Below are 23,562 nucleotides of genomic sequence, written 5' to 3'. Positions count from 1 at the left end.
CTATTGTGATTGTCTATGCACGGGGGTTATTGATCCAAGTCATCCAAGTAATGAGCCGTGGGCCAGGTTTATAGAATGTCAAACAAATTTGGTAGCATCGTGTATAACTGTGAAGGAATGATAAATATTGTAAACCTCATTTCGTTTCTTTTTTAACTTGAATAATTCAACATTTAAAAATGGTCATCGTCAGAGTGTGTTTATGGTTTATGATTTATGATAGTTGTTGACTGATGACATGACAGGTCGTTTGTCAAGTTGCCTGTTTGTCTGTACTCTATAGTTTATTATGCTTTCACTATAAGTCTGTTATTCGCCATTGCACACAAAATGTATCTGGGTAGAATCACGTAACACTAAAAAAAATAGCTCGCCATTTTTTTTAAACCAAAAGCGCCTCTAATTTTAAATATCAATGACCAGATTTTTTAAAAAATTTCGAAAGACAATTTACCCACAAAAATAAAATCTCTTCATTTAACCAGATTCCACATCCTCTGGACTAGGAGTTATACTACCCATTTATTAGTAACTACCTATGTATGTTGTCAAAAACTAGTTTTATTACCGGATATTTTGTAAGCTAGCAAATAATATGACAAAGAAAATCCCAAACGTCACATAAGATCAATGTCCAAGGGCAAATTGGCGTTGTATTTTTTCTTCCTTGATGTTGTCATGCGACCCGCGATCGCTCGATACGGCCAATCATATTTCTTGCCATGTCAGCTGATGTATGATGATATGATATAAAACGGAGACCGGAGTAAAAGGAACACTAGAAATGCTTATTTCAGATGACATGAATCAGGTATTTTGCTGGTAATGATGATGAAAACAGAAAGACTTCTGTATCCTCCATCGTCTGCCATATTTTGTTAGTCAAAAAGTCAGGGAGTCGAGTGAGGGAGTGCCACTAAAAACGGAAAACTCCTAAGAAAACCTGACGTTTTCCGTGCCACTGTTACACTATGTCACTTCAAGCGGAGTCAAGTTGGCAAATTCGTCATAATAAGTAGAAGACATTCGAAATAAGTATTGAAATTTCCCTGTTATAACGCCGCGCTTTGCCAGACAATAGACGAGACCACAATAGACATAACAAATCTAAATCAGAGCCAAGTTTCTTTGCGCCGATAGCACGGAACCCAGCACCATCTGAATAAATTACTCCGTAGAACAATGGCATAGTATAGCGGACGGCATTGTAATGTAAACTCTGGTTAAACAGTTAAACCTAGAACTAGTAGGACAAAGGGTTATCCTTGCGTTTGATTGTATAGTGGCTAGCCGAGTCGCTACTCTCAGAGAATAACCCCTTATTTATTTATAATCGGATCGAATTTATTTTGTAATCTTTATTTCCGTTCCGACGTTTCGACGCAGATTTCACTGGTCGCGGATAACTGGGGGCCTACCGCGAAAATCGAAATTCACAAATTGCGCGGATCTTTCTCTTTTACTCTCACTAAGACGTAATTAGAGTGACAGAGAACAATTGACGAACTTCGATTTTCGCGGTTATAGCCCTGATGAACTAGCAAAATGTCAAAACAGAGATTAGTGTAACTTCCCGACGTTTGTACTCACGTGCTTTTGGCAACTGTAGCTACCAGCTGTCACCCTTATTTTATTATAATAATAGAAGTCACTGAAAAATATCAAGCACGTGTGTGGTCCCCTACCCACGTAGGTAAGAGGACCTACCGCGAAACACGTTCGACGTGTTGCCTCTCTGTCGCACTTGTAAATTCGTACGTAGGTGTGAGAGGGAGGCAACACGTCGGACGTGGTTCCGCGACCATGACCAGTGAAACCTGCGTCGAAACGTCGGAAATAAAGGTAACAAATTAAATTCGCCATAGACCCGGTTATCTGTCGAGCGGCTAAGTCGAGCTAAATATGTTTTAACATGTGTACTAAACGCGAAAGTTTTAAAATGTTATAATAACCCCCTTTATTCATGAACGCGTTTTAAGACTCAATAACATAATAAATTGTTTTTCTTAATCTGTTATTTTGACTTAAAATGTAAATATTTCTAAGAAAGGGATAAAACATTAATTAAATAATTGAGGCTTGTGCGTTTATGAATAAGGCAATATAACGAAATAATAAAATCAAAGAAAGTATAAAATTGTTATTAAGCAGTCTACCACTGCCAAGCTTCGCTAGTCGGACTAAACTAATTGTGCACAAACTGCAATGACAGATGGTGCCACCATAAAACTTCTCTCTTTAAATATTGTCCGCCTGCTACCCGATGGATGGAGTTACTATGGTGAACGTATTACCATCTAAAAATTAAGTGATCAAATATAATGTATTTTACAGTACATATGGGGCTACTTTATAGCACTAGTGCGAGAAGTAGCATATTATGTTACTGTGTCGAACATTTAAAGGGCCATATGTACTGTAAAACGTTGTACGATACATGTGCGAATAGGTAATTCGCAACTCGTGTCGATTTAAAACACTCCCTTCGGTCGTGTTTTAATTTATCGCCACTCGTTTCGAATTTCCTATTTTTCGCACTTGTATCGTAATGTACTATTCCATACTTCATCACGTCAAAGACGGTGCAAAGTTAAGTTAAAACGATCTCTAGTCAGACTGTTTAAGAAAGCTAACTCAGAACTTAGCGCATCGATATTAATTTACAATGTTTGGCAGCGATATTTTTAAATTATCTTTGGTTTCCTTTACTGATTGCCTTTGCCAGTTTCATTCATGTATTCCTTTATAAAGCATAGTTTTATAGTACATGTCAATCACAGTATATTTAAAACTCACTCCACTCACACAACAATTTTTTTGGGCAGTCGTGTAAAAAGTAAAGATGCCACGAATATTCGGCAACTATTCGGTATTCGACCTATTCGGCCACTTTTTTGCTATTCGGTATTCGGCCGAATAGTGCGTACTATTCGGCCAAATACCGAATAGCAAATCATGTAAAAAAAGACACGTTATTTTACTCAAAATTATGTATTTATTTCCAAATTACAACATTTTAGTACTTAAAATTAATCAGTGGTAAGTTGTGATGGATAAAAACGAACTTTTCAGCATTTTTTGGTAGCAAACGATTGCGCTTTTCATCGTAAACGTTACCAGCCTCAGAAAATAACCTCTCACTATAAACGCTACTTCCAGGCGAAGAAAGATAAACTTTTGCAAATTTCGAAAGGTTCGGGTATTGTTTTTCGTTTGCTGACCACCACTTGTAAGGATCGGCCTTCCGATCTAGGCGAACTGTTTTCAAATAAAAATCCAACTCGTTTGCCACAGCATTCTTCTCCACGTCCTCCTCATCATTAGCATTTCCCATATTATTTGTAGCGACTTCTTCAAAGCAATTCCAGAAACTGTCGTGTATTTCAACAGTCCTATCATTTTCATTCAAGTTTCTTTTCTTACGCGCTGGAGAAGAATCGTCATCGGTACTACTTAGTTCATCACGATTTTAACGAGAAAAACAGGTTGTGACTTGTCTTATTCCAGCTAACGCGCCCCCACCAAGCATTCGGCGGCCGAATATTCGGCGCTTCGGCCGACAGCGTTGCCGAATATTCGGTATTCGGTATTCAGCCAATTCACTATTCGTGGCATCTCTTGTAAAAAGTTATCGTATAGGGAGCGTGCTTGAACTGTAGGAGGCAGCACAGGAGCCGTCAGATTTTTGGCGCGAGGCGTAAATGTGATGTTTATTGTTCCGATGTAGCCCAAAAGATGGCAGAACCTACTACGCACAAGAAAACACGTGACGTGTAAATGTACTTGTTTATGGTTCCGATTCAGGCCACTAGATGGCAGACGCTCCAACGCGCATGGTCCCTATTCACTTCACAGTCCGTTTTAGCTGTCAAATGTGTCGAAACGAAACCTTTTTATGTGCCTTTTTCCCACCTACTTTGCATGTTGCTTTTATATATGTAAATAAATAAGTGAACAAGATGTTTACATTGTTACGAATAAATTTACATATTTTTTCATGCAAAAAGGTCTAAAGCTGTTAAGAGTTATTTGATTTTATTTGTATACCTTAAATGTTTTCGGTTATTTTCATTATTATAAAACGAGCGTTTCAAATTGCATTTTTTTAGGCTTCCGTACCCAAAGGGTAAAACAGGACCCTATTACTACTCCGCTGTCCGTCCGTCCGTCTGTCACCAGGCTGTATCTCATGAACCGTGATAGCTAGACAGTTGAAATTTTCACAGATGATGTATTTCTGTTGCCGCTATATAACGACAAATACTAAAAAGTACGGAACCCTCGGTGGGCGAGTCCGACTCGCACTTGTTCGGTTTTTTATTGAGCAGTTTGGCTGTCGAGCTCTTTTTGGTAAATAATCTGTTATGGAACCGCTGTAAACATTTTAATAGGAAGGTAAAAAACTTAGGAAATGTTTACGTAACTTATTTTATAAGTAGGTACGTCTTCAAATAAGGAAAGTTTATAATAACCATAGATAAAAGTTTAAGAGAGTCCGTTTTAAAAACAGGGAAACATTCTATCTCGGAATATACGGAATAACGCGGTCTGTGGAATTCAGGTAACGACGTTGCGGTGGGCTATTCCGTCGCCAGTTCTAGTTTCGGTACCGAAATTCTCGCAGTTAGGATTTTTCTCGGATGTAGGCTAACGCAGCGAACTGGACGCAAGCGGCGCGCGGCGCGGCGAGCAGCAAATCAAGGCCATTCATAAATTGGGATTGACCAAATGGATGAACGGCCTTATATGGCAATATGTAATTTCGATAAATTCTTCATTTATACTAGCATTACCTAGAGTTTTCTTAATAGCATTTGTTGGCATTCGACACTCAAGTTAGTACTTGCAATGTGTTTGTATTTTTGTTTGCCTAATACAAAGATACAATAATGTGCAGTTTATTTCTGTTAACTTTCGCGCTAAATTAATGTGTTAGGTCGCGGCCTGCACGCTTTCATACATTTGGTCAGTGCATGAATAGCCTTGATATGCCGCTCGCTTCGCCGCGCGCCGCTTGCGTCCAGTCCGCGACTTAAAGACCGATGCACACCGCTTGCGTATGTAACACATCTTCATTCCAGCTCAGCTCCTACAAAACCGTGAGGCGTGTGACTTGCGTTTAAACGCGCGTCTCAATTTTGTAGAAGCTGCACCGGCTTCCGACACGTCGGAAGGAAGGAGCCTAAGCGATATCTTACCGAACAAATCATTCTGCCATTTTTTGCGGGGGAAACGTGCACACAGTCGCACTTCTGACTCACTACATACAAAATTCAATCTGTAATAACGATACAAATACATAGAAAATGACACGTCAAAGACAAATCTTGCATACCTCGTTCTCTTTTTGTGTACGGACGAGTCACAACATGCACCGCCCTAGGTACAGTTGTACCTATGCTTCGGCAGAGGGAAATTGTATGAATGTCGTCTCCCTTCCCGGTGTTGCTCGAAGCGGAGAGGTGTTTGATACGCAATTATCCTGTTGCCTAGCCTTAAGGACGCGGCCAGGACGCACGCGACCGGCGGGGCGGCAAGCGGCAAATCAAGGCCTGCTGCGTCTACAAACGTACATTATTGTACCTTTGTATTAGACAAACAAAAATACAAACGCAATGAAATAACAAAAATACAATAGGTAATGCTTGTATAAAATAATGTACCGAAATGATATATTTCTGTATCATTGTTAAACAAGCTAGTGCAAGTAATACGTCTAATTTATTAAAGTACTGCTGAGAAATATCAAAAAACTGCTCTTCACAATAATATAGTATTGTTTTATACTTTTCGTTTTTAATAACAGAATTTATAGTATCAAACAACTTATACCGTACTTTCTATCTTCACTAAACCACAATTGTAATTCTTTTTACAGTCTGGCAAACCCAGTCAGTAAATAAGGACAAAAAGTGTTAGTACTAGCGTAAGACAAAGACAGTATGATTATCTCTGTCTATGTTAGAAATGAGACAGTCCTGGCTCCTGGGCCCAACTATATCACTAAACAAACAAACCTTTACCTAACTTCATCAACAAGTGCTTAAATTCTCGTTGCCACATTCATTGTGTTCGCAAAAACCATCGACAATCCCCTCGCTTTTATTCAACCTGTTTCTGAACGAGTGCGACAGGTGCATTTTTTTTTAATATCCGGAACTGCACAGATGTGGTGTCGAGTGACATTGTTCAAGGTTTATTTATGATTCTCGAGTGTTCTTTAGCCTTTTGAAGTGGATTGTATTGGTGCCTTTTATCTAGCCTTTTGTTATTTAATACCCGTATTCGTTAACTTAATGGGCCTTATTGTAGCAAGCACGCGAGTTTGAAAAAACAATGTTTAATAGAATGGATACTGACGCATGAAAAAAAAAAGTAAATTGAAAACTCCAACCGTATAAATAAAAAATAATGTAATGGGGAAAACGTACCATATCAAAGGAAAGCGTTAAATGTACCTATTTAAAATTTAAACAGACATCTTGTAGCCATAATTAGGGTTCCGTAGCCAAATGGCAAAAAACGGAACCCTTATAGATCCGTCATGTCCGTCTGTCTGTCCGATTATGTCACAGCCACTTTTCGTTAAAATAAATTAAGTTGTAATTTCTGTCTTGATCAGAGGGCCTACCGCAAACCACGTTTGACGTGTTGCCTCTCTGTTGCACTTGTAGATTCATACGTAAGTATGACAGGGAGGCAACACGTCGAACGTGGTTCGCGGTAGGCCCTCAGTCCTTGAATGAACTGGAGTGAGTCATCCCGGTTAAGGTAAGGTACTATAAATAAAACTGGTTGGTCGCCGTATTCTGTCACCATTTGACTTTGGAATGTCAACATTCCAGGACGTCTAGCTGTCTTTGATGCGTTTGCGCATGTTCTTTCTTTGATTTAATGGCGTCTTATAGCCATGGAACTTTCTTTTAAAGCCGTTTTAATTATGTGTTAAATAAAATTAGAAAATATTAAATGAATTGTTTTTTACAAGCTTTTTATTAACTTGCAATGTACCTATGTATGTACGGGTCAAATCTTGCAAGTAAAATTTGACCACCTTCCCGGTTTCCGATGAAGCTGAAAATTTGCATACACATGTAAGTCGGGTGACAATGCTATATTATGGTACCATCGAGCTGATGATGATGGAGACAGGTGGCCTTAAGAACTGTGTGATAAAACAACGCAACTAAATTGTGTTTAGGGTTTTTAGTCTTATATTGATGAGTATTAGTTGCCTGTGGTAAGAAAAGTACAGTCAGCGATAAAAACTTGTACCAAAAATGAAATTTTTGCTAAAAACTTATTTTATTATGTAAAATACCAATATAATGCTAACAACAATATCTTCTATGGCTGTATGTCACAACATTTTAGTTTTCCCATCCCAACAAGAAGCTATGACAAAGTTAAATTTTGACTTTGACCCAACCTTAAAAACTTAATGTATTTTAAATCATAATATATTCTTGCACAGCCTATAAACACTTGAAAATTTACTCTAACACCTCGCGGTACTGTTACCTAAACATTACAACGAAACACCATTTAATGAGTAGCGCCCACAAAAGCTTTTCTTCGTTTAGCGAAGCAATTAACTGGTGATAGCGTTGGCGTTCGTTGCCCCATTCCCATGGACGATCGAAGTGTCTTGAGGCGACGGCTGGAAACTAAACTTGTAAGAACTATTAAAAAGCGAAACTGACCATTGGCTCTGCGAAGAAATTCAAAGCTGTATACCTAGTACGTTCTCAGCTCACTAGGGCTTAATGTTAAAACTATGCGATGATGAAATATTTTATGATGACTAGGTACTTACGTAGCGCGCGACTGCTTATATACTCGTACTTTAAAGCAGGGGTGGCCAACTTGATTAGACCCAAGATCTCCTGTTTACTAACGAAACCCTGTGCGATCTACCAATTACATACTTCTTGAAACCTTAAATGAAACTGGTCTACGTATTTATATTTTTTTCCTTGCCACGATCGACTGGACTAACAGTCGCGATCGACCTGTTGGCCACCCCTGGTATAAAGCTATAGCCCGGGAAAATATAATCCCACCAAAAACATTTTCATGTAAAATGTTGCCAAGACGAAAACCATAAGGAATTTTGTTCTGGGATAATCCAAACCCAAGTTATGAGGGTTCAAAAAAACGACGAAGCACTTCGAGAAAAGGTAGGCAGTGCCCTTACGCTTCGCTTGGCTCGTCTTGGCGGGAGCACTACCGTGCCTCCAGATAAAATAGTACATAAAAGTAACTAGAGACGTTTCGCTGCTATCAATATTGAGTTTTTATTAATAGCTCTCTAAAAATGTGACTGTTCATTCTCACTACGGTTGGCTATGCTAAATGTTTGCCCATCACAGGCATATGTTATTATAATCAACCCTTTATAATGTTACTACATCCCACCTACATTGTTTCCAATAATTCCAATCCAATATCACTTCGATTACATTTAGCGTCGGAGATTAACTTCGGATTGTTTGCTTTAACAGTATTAAAACACATATTAATTCAAAGTTTCAGATTATCCACCATTTACGTTACGTATAGGCTTGCGGCAGTTGAAACTAGAATCCCTTGGAACTTGAATAATAGCGGAACAAGGCAGCATTTCCACGTAAATTGCTCTACATTAGAGTTGCCATACGTTTCAGTACGCCGGGACATGTTCCGTTTTGAGACGTCGCGGCCATTCGGGCGCGCAGGCACTGAAGAAAGAGCAGGGTGACTACCGGGAAAATCGTAATTCGTCAATTGCGGGCATTTTTCTCTGTCACTCTAATGACGTCTTACTAAGAGTAAAAGAGAAAGATCCCCGCAATTTGCGAATTTCGGTTTTCGCGGTAGGCCCCCAGTCACGAGCGGGATTCGCGGGACTGCGGCATCTATATCGTCAGCCTCCAATCTTATTTGTCCAGCGCCGGATTTCCGCCTAGCTCACATTGTTTTTGTTCAGGTGAAAATAATCAATTGTCCCACTCCCCGTCCCCATGTATATGGCCACCATACTACACATACGTTTCAGAGTACTGTCGCAATATAAGGCGTATTTTGATGACAATGGATATGTAATGTAGATACCTACATAATATACTTCGATGGCAGCACCTAGATTTGATTGCTATCAGCTTTCATGCCCTCAATTTATTATTAATTAGTATGATTACGCAAACAAAACTAAAATTAAAATCATTGTTTGTCTATCTAGACTAGATTATTAAGTTCAAACGTTTTATAGTTTAAGTAAAACAAGAAAACATTATGGTTCACAATGTTAAATGTGAAATAAGTTTCAAGAAGTATTTAATTTTTTTACCTTTAACACAGGTACTTGTTAAATTAATTTAGTTAAGATGAAATTTTGTATTAACTACTAAAGTATTCATTATTTGTTTAACATTTGTTTTTACTTATACAGAATAACCCCCTTTTTCATAAAATTAACCACTTCTACATTTTGTTTCTTTCTATGGTTTGTGAGATTTATCAGACATTATTTATGAATAACGCCGTAACAATACACATTGCTTTAATAGAAGTAGGTTGGCTCTTATCACTCTTATCTACATTATCTACTATAAGCGAAGTAAATATTAGGTAACTCTGGTTGCTATCCATTTTGTATTATACTGTGGTGAAAAGACGGACTGAAAACTGGAGGAGCTATTGGTGCATGAAAAATCTTATATAAAAAGGTGATCTCCCATTATCACTTAAGAGGAGACTCATGGACATGTGCATACTTCCAATACTCATCTAAGGTGCACAAACTTGATCACACACCGCTTCGTCTTGGACAGCGTCTCTGTAGTCCAAACTCGGGATTGGCCAGCGAGCTATGGAGCACAGCATATTAGGTGTAAAATTAGTGCATTGTATCTAGAACACCACACTGTGCTCCAGACAAAAGTCATCAATGTAGCTTGGAAAGCGGCTAAGCTGAAGTGAGACTGGACTGGCCATGTCGGTCATATGTCGAGTGAGTTGTGGGCCAAGATTACCAGAGTGGCAGCCCAGCTCAAAACGGAGATTTGGCAGACCATGTCGGCATTGGTGGGACGAGCTAGACTCCTTGTTAAAAGTATGGCCGAAAACTACTCAAAACTGGGAGGAATGGAAAAATCAGGCTTTTTCGCTTCAGTTGCTTCAGTTGTTGTGTTTACTCTGAGAGTATGTCTGAATGTCTGTCAAGTTAGACCAGTTTGACAGCACTGGCTCCCCTCGAATGTGGCTGGCGGCTTTTGTCCAGCAGTGGGACACAACAGGCTCTCAATAATAAAATAATTAAAAAACTATTGGCCTATACAGGTCCATGATATTTTACAATGAAAAAAGACAACCATGGAACAAATAATTTATTATTAAATATGGTCACACCAGGCTAAGTTTTTAAGACTCATAACCTACTACACAAAATAGGTATAAATTATAAACCGAAATAAATGTCTTATGAAAAGAATAACATGACCAAAATACCTGTAATTTGAAGGTGCTGGTTCAATTCCAGCCCTAGGCACTGGAGGCTTTGGTCACTTTTTCCTGCATACATATATGACATCTATCCTGCTGAGGGCCCACAATACAAAATATTAACAGTTGAATTTGAAATCAATAGTGAAGGAAATATGGTGGAATTTCCTTTGGTTTGAAATCAAACAAAATAAAAGAAGATAAATAACAAATCACACACCAAGAACATACTTTTTCTCTACTTAAAGGTAGTAAGGGATGTTCCCTTATTCCCCTACAGTACTGCAGAATACCATGCCTGACATATAAGGACCAAAGTTCATTACATAAGTTGTGTCTGTTTGATTATTTTTCCATTCATCTACTCGAAGGATAGCTGGAAGAGATCCTTTATACGGATAATTTCGCCTTTATACCTCTATTCCTGTAAAATTTTATGTGAACCTGTATTGTGTACAGTCAGCGTCAAATACTTTGTAGCAGTCAAAGTGGCCAAATAGTTAATTAGTATTACTAATAAATACTTAACTAGTAAAATAGTAGATTAGTATTACTAGGTAAATGGATGCAAACAGCAAAGGAAAGAAATAAATGGAAAGAAATGGAGGAGGCCTACGTCAAAGGACGAGTTGAGGTCAATGTTGTGAAACAAAATTAATTACATTAATTGTGATAACTGAAGACTTCAATAATAAAGGCTATTTACATTTACATTTACATAGTATTACTATTTGACTACTTTGGTTGCTACAAAGTATTTGACGCTGACTGTACAGTAAAGTGATTACTATTACTACTTAGTGTATTACCAAAAAACTTGCTACATATTTGTATGGTATAATAATACCATCCAGTCTCAATACTGAGCTAGATGCACTGAACACGCACAGTGTAATGTCCCTTTAATATGGTAAATATTGTATTATTGATTTACTCAGGATCTAGCTGGGACTTAAAAACTGGAGATGGGAAGGCTGCTCTTACCTTAAACCCAGGCAAGGTTTTCTACATTTCTATTTCTTCTATTTACCTAGCACCTTTTTTTCATTCTTCTTTTTTTTTACTCTCATATGGACTTGATACAAAAAAAATATAGACAAGAATCTAAACACAATTTGAATGATCATGGTAAGTTTAGGGATTATTATTTGTACTAGGGATTATTAGAATGAATAGTATTCAGTATGGTAGAGATAATATTCAAATAAATATATGTACATATAATTCTTAAAATTATTCCCAAAAACTTTTAGTTTAAAGTAGCTACACACAGAGCCAGGAGATACTTAGGCAGAAACAACTAACATTTCTGGTGTACAGGTCATTCATCTGCTACTCAGGTAATTCGTTCGGAAATGGGACAAAGTGCTAACACCCGGTGTGAATCAGACAACACCTACACAAGCATGCACGTGTGTGCAAGCCGTATGCATGCACTATGGGCACTGGCCAGCCAGGCTCAGTCTCAGAAGTCGTCGGGCCGGTTATGCTATCGACTCTACACCCACGACCCGCTCGCCGACACAATAATTAACCGCGGGACACTTTAGAAAGTCAGGAAAATAATACAGACCCTAATAAGAAAATCAAAACCGAACTTTGAAAATTTCGTAACATATACTTCCAAGCCACAATTTATGAGATAAAAGTAATTCTCAGGCGAACGAACTCCTCTCAAATCTTTAAATAAGTTGATTTATATTTTCCGCACTGTTTATAAATAAAACTGGCACCGATAAAAAATAAATAGACTAAAGATTATAATTACGAACCTTCATTGTCGTTGTTTCCTTCGGCATTGTGCGCCGAAGCCACCAAAACTCCCAGGCACAGCACGCTCAAAAATCTCACAATCATTTTAACTGCTCAAATCCCGCACAGAAGTCACAGTTTAATTGAAAATAACAAATTACACTCTCGACATACTCAAACGTACGACACTCGCGCTGCGGAGCAGCGATCGGCTACTTTCGCAAATGGCGGATGACGGATGTGATTTCATCGATTGCATTCGAGACGGCGCGTTTACGGAGCTAGCTAGATTTTTGTAAAGCTTGTACTCACTATACGGCACCGTCGTGTTCAGTGTAGCCAGCTTAAAGTCAAGTTTTAAAAAAGGCTCTACGGACGAACTTTGCAACAAATGCCACGAGTTTTAGATAATAGGGTGCTTTCTTTTTACGAACTATCAAAACGATTATCCGCACATGAACGTCACAGTCAAGTCACCTACTTGTTTTATTTCTATACGATTTATTTATTAGAAAATGTGTAAAAAGTATCAGCTCTCGTCCTTTTTGTAACAATTATCTTGTGCTTTATTTCATCCATGATGTGAAATAATTTACGGAAACAGCATAGGACACAACCCTATTGCTGGCTTAGTAAGAGCAACTAATTCATTAAATCGACCAATAGGGTTGTTTCCAATTTTTTGAAATGCTTGTATTACGTTCTATATTAACTAAAAGTTGCCCTAAAATTCAACTTTTATACTAAAAAAGGCTTTAAATATGTTAAATTAACAAAATATATTTAGACAGCTGCTTTCGCGCCCAAAACGCTCTTTGAAAATTGTGTGACGTCACAGTTTACGGTTTGGCACATAACTACATACACACGTAGAAGATACGAACTGTCAACTGACATTTGTCATTTGTTGTTTATCGCCTAACTGTCAACAGTGTCAATCCGAGAGTTGTGACGTCATCAGAATCTTCAAACACGTTTCGAGTTTGGTCACATGACGTGTGCCTGAAGATATTTTAAATTCAATATTGACAAAAATATGGTCATTACAGGTCCCCTAAAAGTAGTTTAACATGTTCTTATAATCCAAAAGAATTTATTGGGATACAATTCTGCCCTAAGATTTGTAGATGGAAACAACCCTATTGCCGCGATGCATTGCAAATCGTATGCGATTATCGGTGACTTTTGGCGAGGCCATTTAGATTATTTCATAAGTTGTTGTTCCATTTTTATTTGAAACCCAGTTATTTATCAGTACAGCTGATGATATACATGTGATATACTTGGATTGTCTCTATACGTGGGACAATTTACATTCGAATTGATCATGAACAACAGTTTATCGGTGACAATGGCAACTCATTTACAACTAATCTCATTCTAAATGTATTTTGATCACCCAAATGTAGTCATTGATATATCGCAGCCGTTTTTAAAACCTTTTTCCACACAACACTAAAATGATCAGCATACCTATACCTTGCGCGTCCGATGATGATTCCTATGACAGTTTGTTCATATATGGACGTGACACGTATGTCACTTTTTGACGTAAAGCACATTTATTTATTTAAGTAATAAAAGAACGTTAAAAACATATTTCTTCAATTATTTTGTTAATGAAATTCTATCCGAAAGCAACTTGGAAGAACTTTCGTAGGGATCATCATTCAACACGTGAAGAAGAGTCAGATTTAGATAGCTCTGCAGCGATTTTTATAGCACAGACGTGCAAGTATTCTTTTAAACTTCAAACTTCTATGAAGTTGTGACGTTTAAATAACACTAACTTATTGTGTCTACTAGACTGACATATATAGTTCGTTCGAGTATATTAAGTAACTCTATTAGTTTTCCAGTAATTATGTGATACGGTGAGTTTGATTTGGGCTTCGTCCTATCTGGACTGAACAATAACGGGGTAAATATTATGCTCCAGGAGCACCAACTTGTGGCAGCACGATTTATAGCATACTTAATAAACACTTATTTTTGGCTGGAGACAGTGGAGACTATGTGCGTGAATCGCGGCGCGACTTCGCGGAGAGAACACATTCACGGTGATTTCGCGTTCACGTTTCGTTCACGTCAAAATGGTGGCAAAGCATCAGCTGATTGAATTTAACTAAAGGTTGCTACGGCTGAAGCACATCCGCCGCCACGCCACACTGTCTTCAGTACGAGTAACTGGCAGGAAGTTGCGCAGGATCGAGACAGGTGGCACGCTCTCGTTTCGGAGGCCAAGATTCTTTTTGGATCACTGAGCCAATATAGTTAGTTATTTAGGTTGATACAGCAGCATTGTTAAGACTATCTACTGCATCATACGTGCCATAATTTTATTTTGGTGTAAAACCATGACATATGGCCGCTGAACCCTTCGTGTGGCAGACACCATTTTGCACATACCTAGATATATGCTGTTCTCCCGCTACTGCCAGGAAGGAATATCAGCGCGACTGCCAGATTCCCGCAGAGGGACATTTTTAGGTGCTCTCTCTTGACGGAAAGTTGAGTGTCAAAACTTGGTTCTGCACCGCTCGAACATATGACAAGGCGAGCTCATTAAACAAGGATATGCTACAGTTGATCAGTATCGTCAATAAACTTTTCCGCCGGCTTAAATTATGCCGTGTTTAATTGGGCGATGATGTGTTGACCCTCCCAACCCCCGACAGATGCGGCAAAATGTGTAAAATGGTAACCGACAGTCGTGGCCAATTTCTTTCCCTCCCGCTCCGGGGATTCGACATACGAAGAGTTATTAATATCCACAATACAATAAATATTTATCTCGCCACAGATGAGCCAAATAGTGTGTAATGTGGAGACTCGAAGTTTGCGCTTCGCGCCTCTATTGACGCAGGCCAAAAAACTGACAAAAAACGGGGAACTAGGCAGGAAGGCATGAACAATCTGCGAGATCGACGCCACACTTACGTTCGCGGCTTCGCGCCGTGATTTGCGCATGAGTGTAGAGGGCCCTAGACATTTTGCAGTATGTTGTGTACCAGACTTTATTCTATGACAAGAGGTTTGAGTAAATGCACCATGAAAAAATAATAATTTAGGCGTACTGTTTTTTTTCCACTAGCAACAACGCAGTTTCGAAAGTTCAATTTCGCATGGCGGACGTGCAATAAGACTCACTGATATTTGTTGGTGATAATTTCAATCATCTCGTTGTGATTCCTTATGGAAGGACTAATTCTAATGCTTTTATTTCTTTGTGGACGTGCGTTATTCATACCTTAACGATTGATGATGCTGTAGTGATATAATTTGTTGTATTTGTGTGAACTGCATAGTTTTTCTCAAAAATGGGAAAATGTGACGAAGCCAATGTTGAAGTTAGTATGGGGGACTCGGCGTCCCCCATGAAACCTGATAATTTTACGTTCAGCGTGCCCCCGGAGGCGCCCGTGTTTGAGCCGACGCCGGAAGAGTTCCTGGATCCTCTGGCGTACATCAGCAAAATAAGGCCAATTGCAGAGAAGTCTGGAATATGCAAAATCAAGCCCCCTGCGGTTAGTGTCCTTTGTTATAAAACAATGAAAACCTCTAAATTTACTTTAATTTGTTCATTTTCAATGAGAAATTGTCGTTTTCAAGTGGTTTTCTAACCCTAAACTCGCACGTTAATTGTTGTGTGATGCAACCACATAAGCTCGTCTGTGTCTCTTGCGCGTTATCTATTTTCTGTTTTTAGGGCGTAATCCTTACTAAAACATGCCTGGGAATGTTATAAAAGTGTACACTGGCAGAAAATGCATTTTATTATCATTAAATGCAGTGGCATATTGTGCATAGAAGGCAGGTTGCCATTTTGTCTTGTACCCTGCTGCTTGCAGTGGTTCCGATAAAAAATAACTATTGCGACGTTTTTTGTCGCGTGTAACTGTAATTTCGTTAAATGCTCACAGGTTTGCTCTATTTTCATTTGCTTTAAAGTCTAGGATGTTTAGCAAACAAATAGACTTGAGGTCATTTGACTATTAGCTATGTATACTTACTTTCAATAGTATAATAAATTGTTGCACCTAAAACAAAACACTCCCAGGGTGTGCTGAAAATAACTTATAAACCCTTAATTTACCTATTTTAGTCCTTTGAGATATTAGGAAAGGCCATAGTTAGGCTTTAGAAAAGTAAATGGCAATGTGGCATTATTCATAAATGAAAATAGTGTAACTTTCTGTCATATGTGTTGGCATATATTTTTGCTTTGAAAAGTGTTAAAAATAAAAATAATGCAGAGGAAACCACTGAAATGGTCTGATATTGAGAATTAAATATCATGTTCAAATGTCAAACAATTCCATATCTACTTCAAAATGGTTGATACATTCACTACAGTCATGTATTATACATATTTTATGAATCATTTGAGAGACTTTAGTAGCTGAATATTTAAGGAAAACATCCATATTATATTTTATCAAATGTCTGAAACAAATACTCAATGAAATTGTTATTATTGATTTTTAAAGTGATATTACTGATTGATATTATTACATGATCTTATGCAGTTATCTTAAAATATTTCAATATAATTATGAAAAGTTATGTATCATTAAATCCAGTTTTAATAAGTTAATAACAAAAATTGGTTACAGCAGTGGTTTTAAGTGAATAAAAATAGTGACAACTTAAGTGATAGAGTCAGCCCAAGCTAAGTTGGCAGCGATTTTGATAGCCCAGCCTGTGTAAGTATTAAGTAAACGTCATAATTTCATAGATTTTTGATATTTAAAATAACATTTTAAAATAAATTTACACTCATTTAAAATAAATTATATTGCTCTGAATTGTGTGTTGAAAATTGTGTAGCCCTGAATTTGTTAATACAATGTTCAAAATTATAGCTAAATAAATATAGTAGTGTGAGTGGCCTTCAGTTGCCCCTTAATATGGTCTGCCGAAGTTTTTTTAACCTCACTCTTTAGCCCATCTCTACCCCTCAGGTGTAGGCCTCCTTCATTTTATGCTTCTCGTCATGGTTCCGTGTGACCTGGAGTCACTTCTTCACTGCAGTCCTTTTGATGTTGTCAACCCCATGGATCTGGGGTCTACTTTGAGGATGTTCCTCTCCCCCTCGCCACTTGGGCTTAACCAATGAGGGTTATAATACCAATGTCATTTTCCAACTAAATATTAGTTTTAACATCCGATTAATAACCTTTGCTGTTTCACAGCAGTACTTTTAATAATCCAAAACTATCATGGATGATTTTATTATGCTTTGGCCACATTCACTTCGTTTTAGACACCAGCTGTGTGTGTGTGCATTTTTATTTTCTTTGTCACAGAATGTATTGGAATACCAATCACTAGTCAAAATCAGACACCAGAAAGTGATGCAAAATCTCATAAGATGCAAATAAAATAAATATATGGTGTAAACATAAATACATAGACAAACAAATATATGCAGTGAATTGAATAAAAATCATGTAATAATTTATTTTGATGAACCCGCAAAAATGACCATGTACATACAAAATAATAATAAATAACAGTTTTGAATGATTCAAGGTCAGTTTCACTGGACTTAAATCGACTGGGATATGGGATTAATAATAATAAATAATCAAAATAAAAACAAGTCAGTACAACTTCATATAAGAGAATAAGTAGTAATATGAAATTAAAAATGTTTGTAAATTAGAATTGTTTATTATGGTAAGCAATATGGACTTTAAAATGAGAGTTTTTATGTGCATACAGAACATATAGTTGGTGTATTCATGTCAAATACATTATAACAGTGGTTCCCAAAGTTGACTGAGCTTTGACCTACCTAACAAAAACTGCGAAATTTGGGACCCACCTAATCATTGCTGAAAATCCGGCCTAACATAGTTATGAGGTATTGTAGAAAAGTAGTACTTTTATAGCTTCATCACACAGGCAAGGATAGTTCCCAGTAACTGAGAGCCAGAATTTTATTGACTGCATTTTGTTGTTGGCATGTCATCTTATGGTTCATTCAGGGCCCACTCAAATTTCGCTCACTACCCATAGTTTGGGAAATGCTTTATAACATAAATGTTTTTGTGCTGTACACTGCACCAAAAGTTGCCACTTTCAATCTTGATTCTGAGGAATAGGGGTGAGGAATGGGCTGTCAACTATTGAAAATAAATTAAGGCTGTCAAACACTAGGGTGTTACCTTACAATACAAAGCAACTTTGTTACTCTGTAAATTCCAGTTGACCATTAAGATAATCCTTAATAATTTTAAATAATGGCCTATTGAAGAGCCTAAGGTCAGTATGGCACAAGTCACTTTAAGATTAAATACTTATATGTTGCGAGGCCTGCATATTTTGCAGTGGAAAATAGATTGTATGCAGTTTATTTATATTTTTACTGACCTTCATGAACTGGGCTTGGCTAAATTGCCTATTTTACAAGTTAAAATTAAATTAGCTTTTATTCCATATAGCAAACAATTTTAGTACAAAAATAAAGTATATTGGTGTACCTGTTGGCTTAGCCCTCTTCCAACTCTTTCCAGTGCTGTCTGTCTAAGGCAACTCTAGTTCAGTTCGGTCCTAGTTGTCTTTCTCCCATCAAGTATTTTTTTTCTGGTTGCAGCCGAGTGAAGCCAGTGGGCCACTTGTTTGCTCTATTTTTCTTTACTGTTGCACATTTTACTAGTTAGCTGTTCATTAACTTGCCCTTAACTAGGGTAAAATTTTGGAAGTTGAAATTTAACCACTTCCTTCTTTCACTTCCTACTTCCTGACATTCGATAGGGCAAAAATTTGGTATACTAATGAAATACGTACTAACAATTCAAAGATGGGATGATTTAAATAAATAAATATTTGGGACAATCTTACACAGATTGACCTAGCCCCAAACTAAGCAAAGCTATACTTATATACATAGAAAACACCCATGATTCAGGAACAAATATCTGTGTTCATCACACAAATAAATGCCTCACTGGGATTCGAACCTGGGACCATCAGATTCATGATATGGAGACCGAAGGTTTTTTTTTAGAATTGTCTACATGATAACAGTCTGCTAAAATCTGGCATCAAAAATGATGTTTTTGGCCAAATTAACCTTACAATATGATTAAAAATGCTTAGAATAAAAATATATCATTTTTGATTTTGTTGTTGTACCTGCAATAGTTGAAATAAGCTTCTTTAAAACAATAACAATTTAATTTTAGTGAAAATGTTCAGTAAAGGAAGTATTTTGTGTAGTAACAAGAACTAAAATGTTTCTTTTGTCGACCAATACACACATGTTTCACAGAAAACTCAAAACATTGTGTCAAGAATGGAAGTAGTAAAATGAAACTTTTATTTACTGTACTAAACTGTTTCAAATGTTGTCACAATGATGATATATTCACTCGTAATCATTTAGGAATTTCATATTAATTCTAGTAGCATTCAAAGCTTGTGAAGTACTGAACTTGCCCTTGATCTTACTTTTTTGTAAAATGTATATTCTCCATTTCCATGCCTTAGCTTAAATTGCATAATATTTTAGAATAATTGGTCCTCCTTCTATGCATTGTAACTGAATAGGCTATTGCTTAAGACGGCTTTGTTAAATGCAAAATTGTAAAATAAATATTCATAAATCATGTAACTCCGTGGTCGTCTATGTCCCTGGCTTTGTTTAAAGACAAACATTTTGCTAGATTCCGTCTTAATCTAACTCTGCACTGAGTTTAACTGAATTTCAATACAAATTTATGATGACACACCACACTTTGTCATTTCAAATGCCACCCAGAGATTGCTCGGTCCGACAGTAAACTAAACATTGAATGAGCGACGTGTTTTCCTCATGTATATACCTATTTGTTATTGTTTTAGCACTGGCAACCCCCGTTCGCCGTGGACGTCGACCGTCTGAGGTTCACACCGCGGATACAACGGTTAAATGAATTAGAGGTAAACTTCTTTTCAATTTGACTAAACTCCGTTAATTTTTTTTTGTTAAGGTCAACGTGGTTAAGACCGTCGTATAAAAGTTTTGGTTAGGAAAACCCTCATATGGCAGGAACTCTCGTATTTGTATACTTACTTGGCTCAGTCACATACAGAAAGGAAGGGCTTCGCTCCTTCTGCTCTGTTGTCTGCTGCTGTTGAGTATGTATACAAATAAAAGAGCTTGAAGAGATTTTTACCTGATAGACGGTCTTACTCACATTTACCTTACCCCAAGTATATAGTGACAAGTCCATTGAACAATTTACTACTCGATCATCATGCTTCTGTATTTTTTTTTTACTTAATAGTTAGGCTCGTCAGACAAATTTGGGTAATTAAACTGTCATTTTAGTAAAAAATAGGGTTAATTGAGGATTGTGTCAATTTGATTGTTTGTTACTTACGAATTTACCAGATTATTAAACAATTTGAGATACATTACTTTTACATACACTTGAAAAAACCTTACGTTTCGAGATCACCAGTGCACCGTTGCACTTGAAATGGAGGAGAGATTTCGAAGTGTTTCGGCAATATTTAGTTTACACAATAAATGGGGAGTAAGAGTTACTATGTTGTCGTCCTATGGAACCCCATTGGTACAGAGGGCCTTTGTGAGATGTTGGCATCCGCTCCTGTCCTGTGCCTCGCTCTGGTCCAGGTCCCTCCAGCTCAGTCCGGCTGCCCGCACCTCGGCGTCGACGGCGCGCTGCCCCGTGACAGACTTTTGTATTCCCCATTTTTTTACGGACTAGTGAATTTTGAAACAAAGAAAAGTCCACCGCCTATTGTGTTTCCTTTCATATCTTTCTCCGCGCGCCGCTTGCGTCCAGCCCGCGGTCTAATTGAGACAAAATTCAAGTTTGATCAATTAGGTTCAAATAGGACATAGTTTTAAACAGTTTACCTTAACTTCACAGGCTATAACTAGGGTGAAGCTAAACTTCCTGGACCAGATAATCAAGTTCTGGGAGCTCCAGGGCTCCGTCCTTAAGATCCCCACAGTCGAGAGGAAGCCGCTTGATCTCTACTCTTTGCACAAAATTGTTAAAGAAGCCGGTAAGTCTCAAACATTTATACTAGTAGCATAGAATATAATTATTTTATTCATAAACACAAAATTACATAATATAACAAAAACATAGAAAGTATAAAGTGCCACGAAATGGCCTCATCTCAGCATATTGCTGGTGGCTTCCAGCACTGACCTTCCGATGAAGTAGTAGTGGCTTTGTGAGTTGTTGACCGCGCGATGAGCTTAAAAAAAATTAAAATACTTCGTCTATACTTGTCGTATAATAGTCTAAAGTGCTATACAACTAGCGTTTAAATCCTTTATGCCAATTTCCTCCATTTGGAACTTTCCAAGAATTCTATCTAACTATCGAACCTGCTCACTAAATTTCACGAGAATCGGTTGAAAAATGCGAACTGCAGAAGAGAACATCCGGACATACGAAAGCATTTTTGCCCAAGCTTAAACAGAGACCTTCGCTTACACTTGGTCAACATTGAGAGTGGACCAGACACATCTAGATCAGATGAGCAAGTACTATGCGAATTTTCAGTGTATTCTGTTTGTTTGACTAGATAAGTAGTGTGTTAACCACCATCTATTTCACCTCTCAAATTTGCGGTTACTATAGATTACCCATCTTAGTATACCTTATCTATCATCTTACATGAAGGCCACGGTATTTATATGTATAACATATAAACTTCATTAAAGTTTCTAAAACAATTCGATTTTCTCAGGCGGCTTCGACACATGTTCGGCGGAGCGAAAATGGACCAAGATCGCACGGCGTATGGGCCACCCACAAGGAAAGGGCATAGGCTCCATACTCAAGAACCACTATGAACGCATACTGTACCCTTACGACGTGTTTAAGAGCAGCGGCGCCGTAGACAAAGAGACGGTAAGGGTGTTCTGCCTTTTCGATGGAGTTTTTTTTGTCCGATTTCCACTTGGCAACCAACTTTTCGCCGAACTTTATTTTGATTACGAACATTCGGCAAATTTTTATTATAACGACTAACTTGGTTGAATTATTGTTAAGTTAATTATTATTATGACATTTGGAATACGTTTATTTATCGTAGCATAACTTCCAAAAACACCTGTTTTGCGTCTAAATAAGTGTCCTATTAAGTTAATGTCCAAACATACACCCGTTAGGTTGAGAAATGATACCAATTATTGAGTTTAGTAGTCTCATGGTCATACGGTAAAATGATTTTTTGCAAAAAATTGGTTGCGAAGTGACATTCGGCAAAATAATTTTCGGCATTGATTCGGCAGAGAACCAAACGGTAAGGTAAGAAAGATGAAGTGCGGGCTTACCTGAGCCTGCAAAGAGTTTTACAGCTGACGTAACCCATTGTAGGGGTTCTTTATAGAAGTCCCGTTTTGCGGGTTATTTCCCTGACGACAGAGCCCCGCTTTGCGGGATCGGGTGACGAGATTTTTTTTTTTTTATACTACGTCGGTGGCAAACAAGCATACGGCCCGCCTGATGGTAAGATGGTAAGCCTCCGTAGCCTATGTACGCCTGCAACTCCAGAGGAGTTACATGCGCGTTGCCGACCCTATACCCGCCCCCCCTCGTTGAGCTCTGGCAGCCTTACTCACCGGCAGGAACACAACACTATGAATAGGGTCTAGTGTTATTTGGCTGCTGTTTTCTGTAAGGTGGAGGTACTTCTCCAGTTGGGCTCTGCTCTAGATCTGGAATGACATCCACTGGCTGTGCCCTACCACACAAAGCGAGAAGACATTCACAATGCCCATACCTCTCTTTTGGACGTAGTTTAAGGACGTACCCGGGCCCCGGGTCCGAGATGAAGCTGAGGTCTTTTTTCTAGGTGTCTTGTAGGTGTCCCGGTTGGAGGACGCTCTCTAAACGTCGTAACCCCGCTTTGCGGAAGCCCTTTTACAAGAAAAGGCGCCCCGTCTGTTACAGGGCTATTTTTCTTTTAGCTCGTGACTGTTAGTTTCAGCAATTTTGCACGCGCAGTCGCGCTCCCATACATTGTCACTGCTAACTCAGCGCAAACAGCGTAGACGGAATATTATTATAAATATTCAACTATAAACATCTTGACATGCGTTTCCAACTTCCTCTTTAGATATATTTGCATTTGATTACAGTAATTATCAACAAGATGATAAAATTATTACAAATTGCTGTATTAATATAATTTACTATCAGTTTTAAAGAAAATGATGCCACTTTAGAAAACCTCGCTCGCGGGAATACATTTCAAATGCCTTTATATATATATATATATATATATATCCACGTCTGTGGCAAACAACCATACGGCCCATCTGATGGTAAGCAGTCACCGTAGCCTATG

At 38.0% G+C, this 23,562-nt stretch overlaps 2 protein-coding genes across 2 annotated transcripts in view; one reads left to right on the top strand and one right to left on the bottom strand.

Annotated features, from left to right (window-relative positions):
- The window catches only part of LOC133530647 (calsyntenin-1), a 340,667-nt gene extending 328,189 nt beyond the window's left edge, over positions 1 to 12,478 (bottom strand). The window contains exon 1 of the mRNA XM_061868664.1: positions 12,255 to 12,478. Within this exon, the coding sequence (XP_061724648.1) occupies positions 12,255 to 12,339 (85 nt within the window). The 5' untranslated portion in view covers positions 12,340 to 12,478. The remainder of the gene's footprint in view (positions 1 to 12,254) is intronic.
- Positions 12,479 to 14,913: 2,435 nt separating this feature from the next.
- LOC133530646 (lysine-specific demethylase 5-like) overlaps positions 14,914 to 23,562 on the top strand; it is a 63,376-nt gene continuing 54,727 nt past the window's right edge. Inside the window, exons 1-4 of the mRNA XM_061868663.1 lie at positions 14,914 to 15,761; positions 20,086 to 20,163; positions 21,123 to 21,261; positions 21,958 to 22,121. Coding sequence (XP_061724647.1) covers positions 15,555 to 15,761; positions 20,086 to 20,163; positions 21,123 to 21,261; positions 21,958 to 22,121 — 588 coding nt within the window. The 5' untranslated portion in view covers positions 14,914 to 15,554. The remainder of the gene's footprint in view (positions 15,762 to 20,085; positions 20,164 to 21,122; positions 21,262 to 21,957; positions 22,122 to 23,562) is intronic.

This window comes from Cydia pomonella, chromosome 23, assembly GCF_033807575.1.
Source record: "Cydia pomonella isolate Wapato2018A chromosome 23, ilCydPomo1, whole genome shotgun sequence".
In the NCBI taxonomy this organism is placed as follows: Eukaryota; Metazoa; Arthropoda; class Insecta; order Lepidoptera; family Tortricidae; genus Cydia; species Cydia pomonella.
The sequence above is the reverse complement of the archived record's forward strand: the minus strand, read 5'-3'. Positions and strand labels throughout refer to the sequence as shown.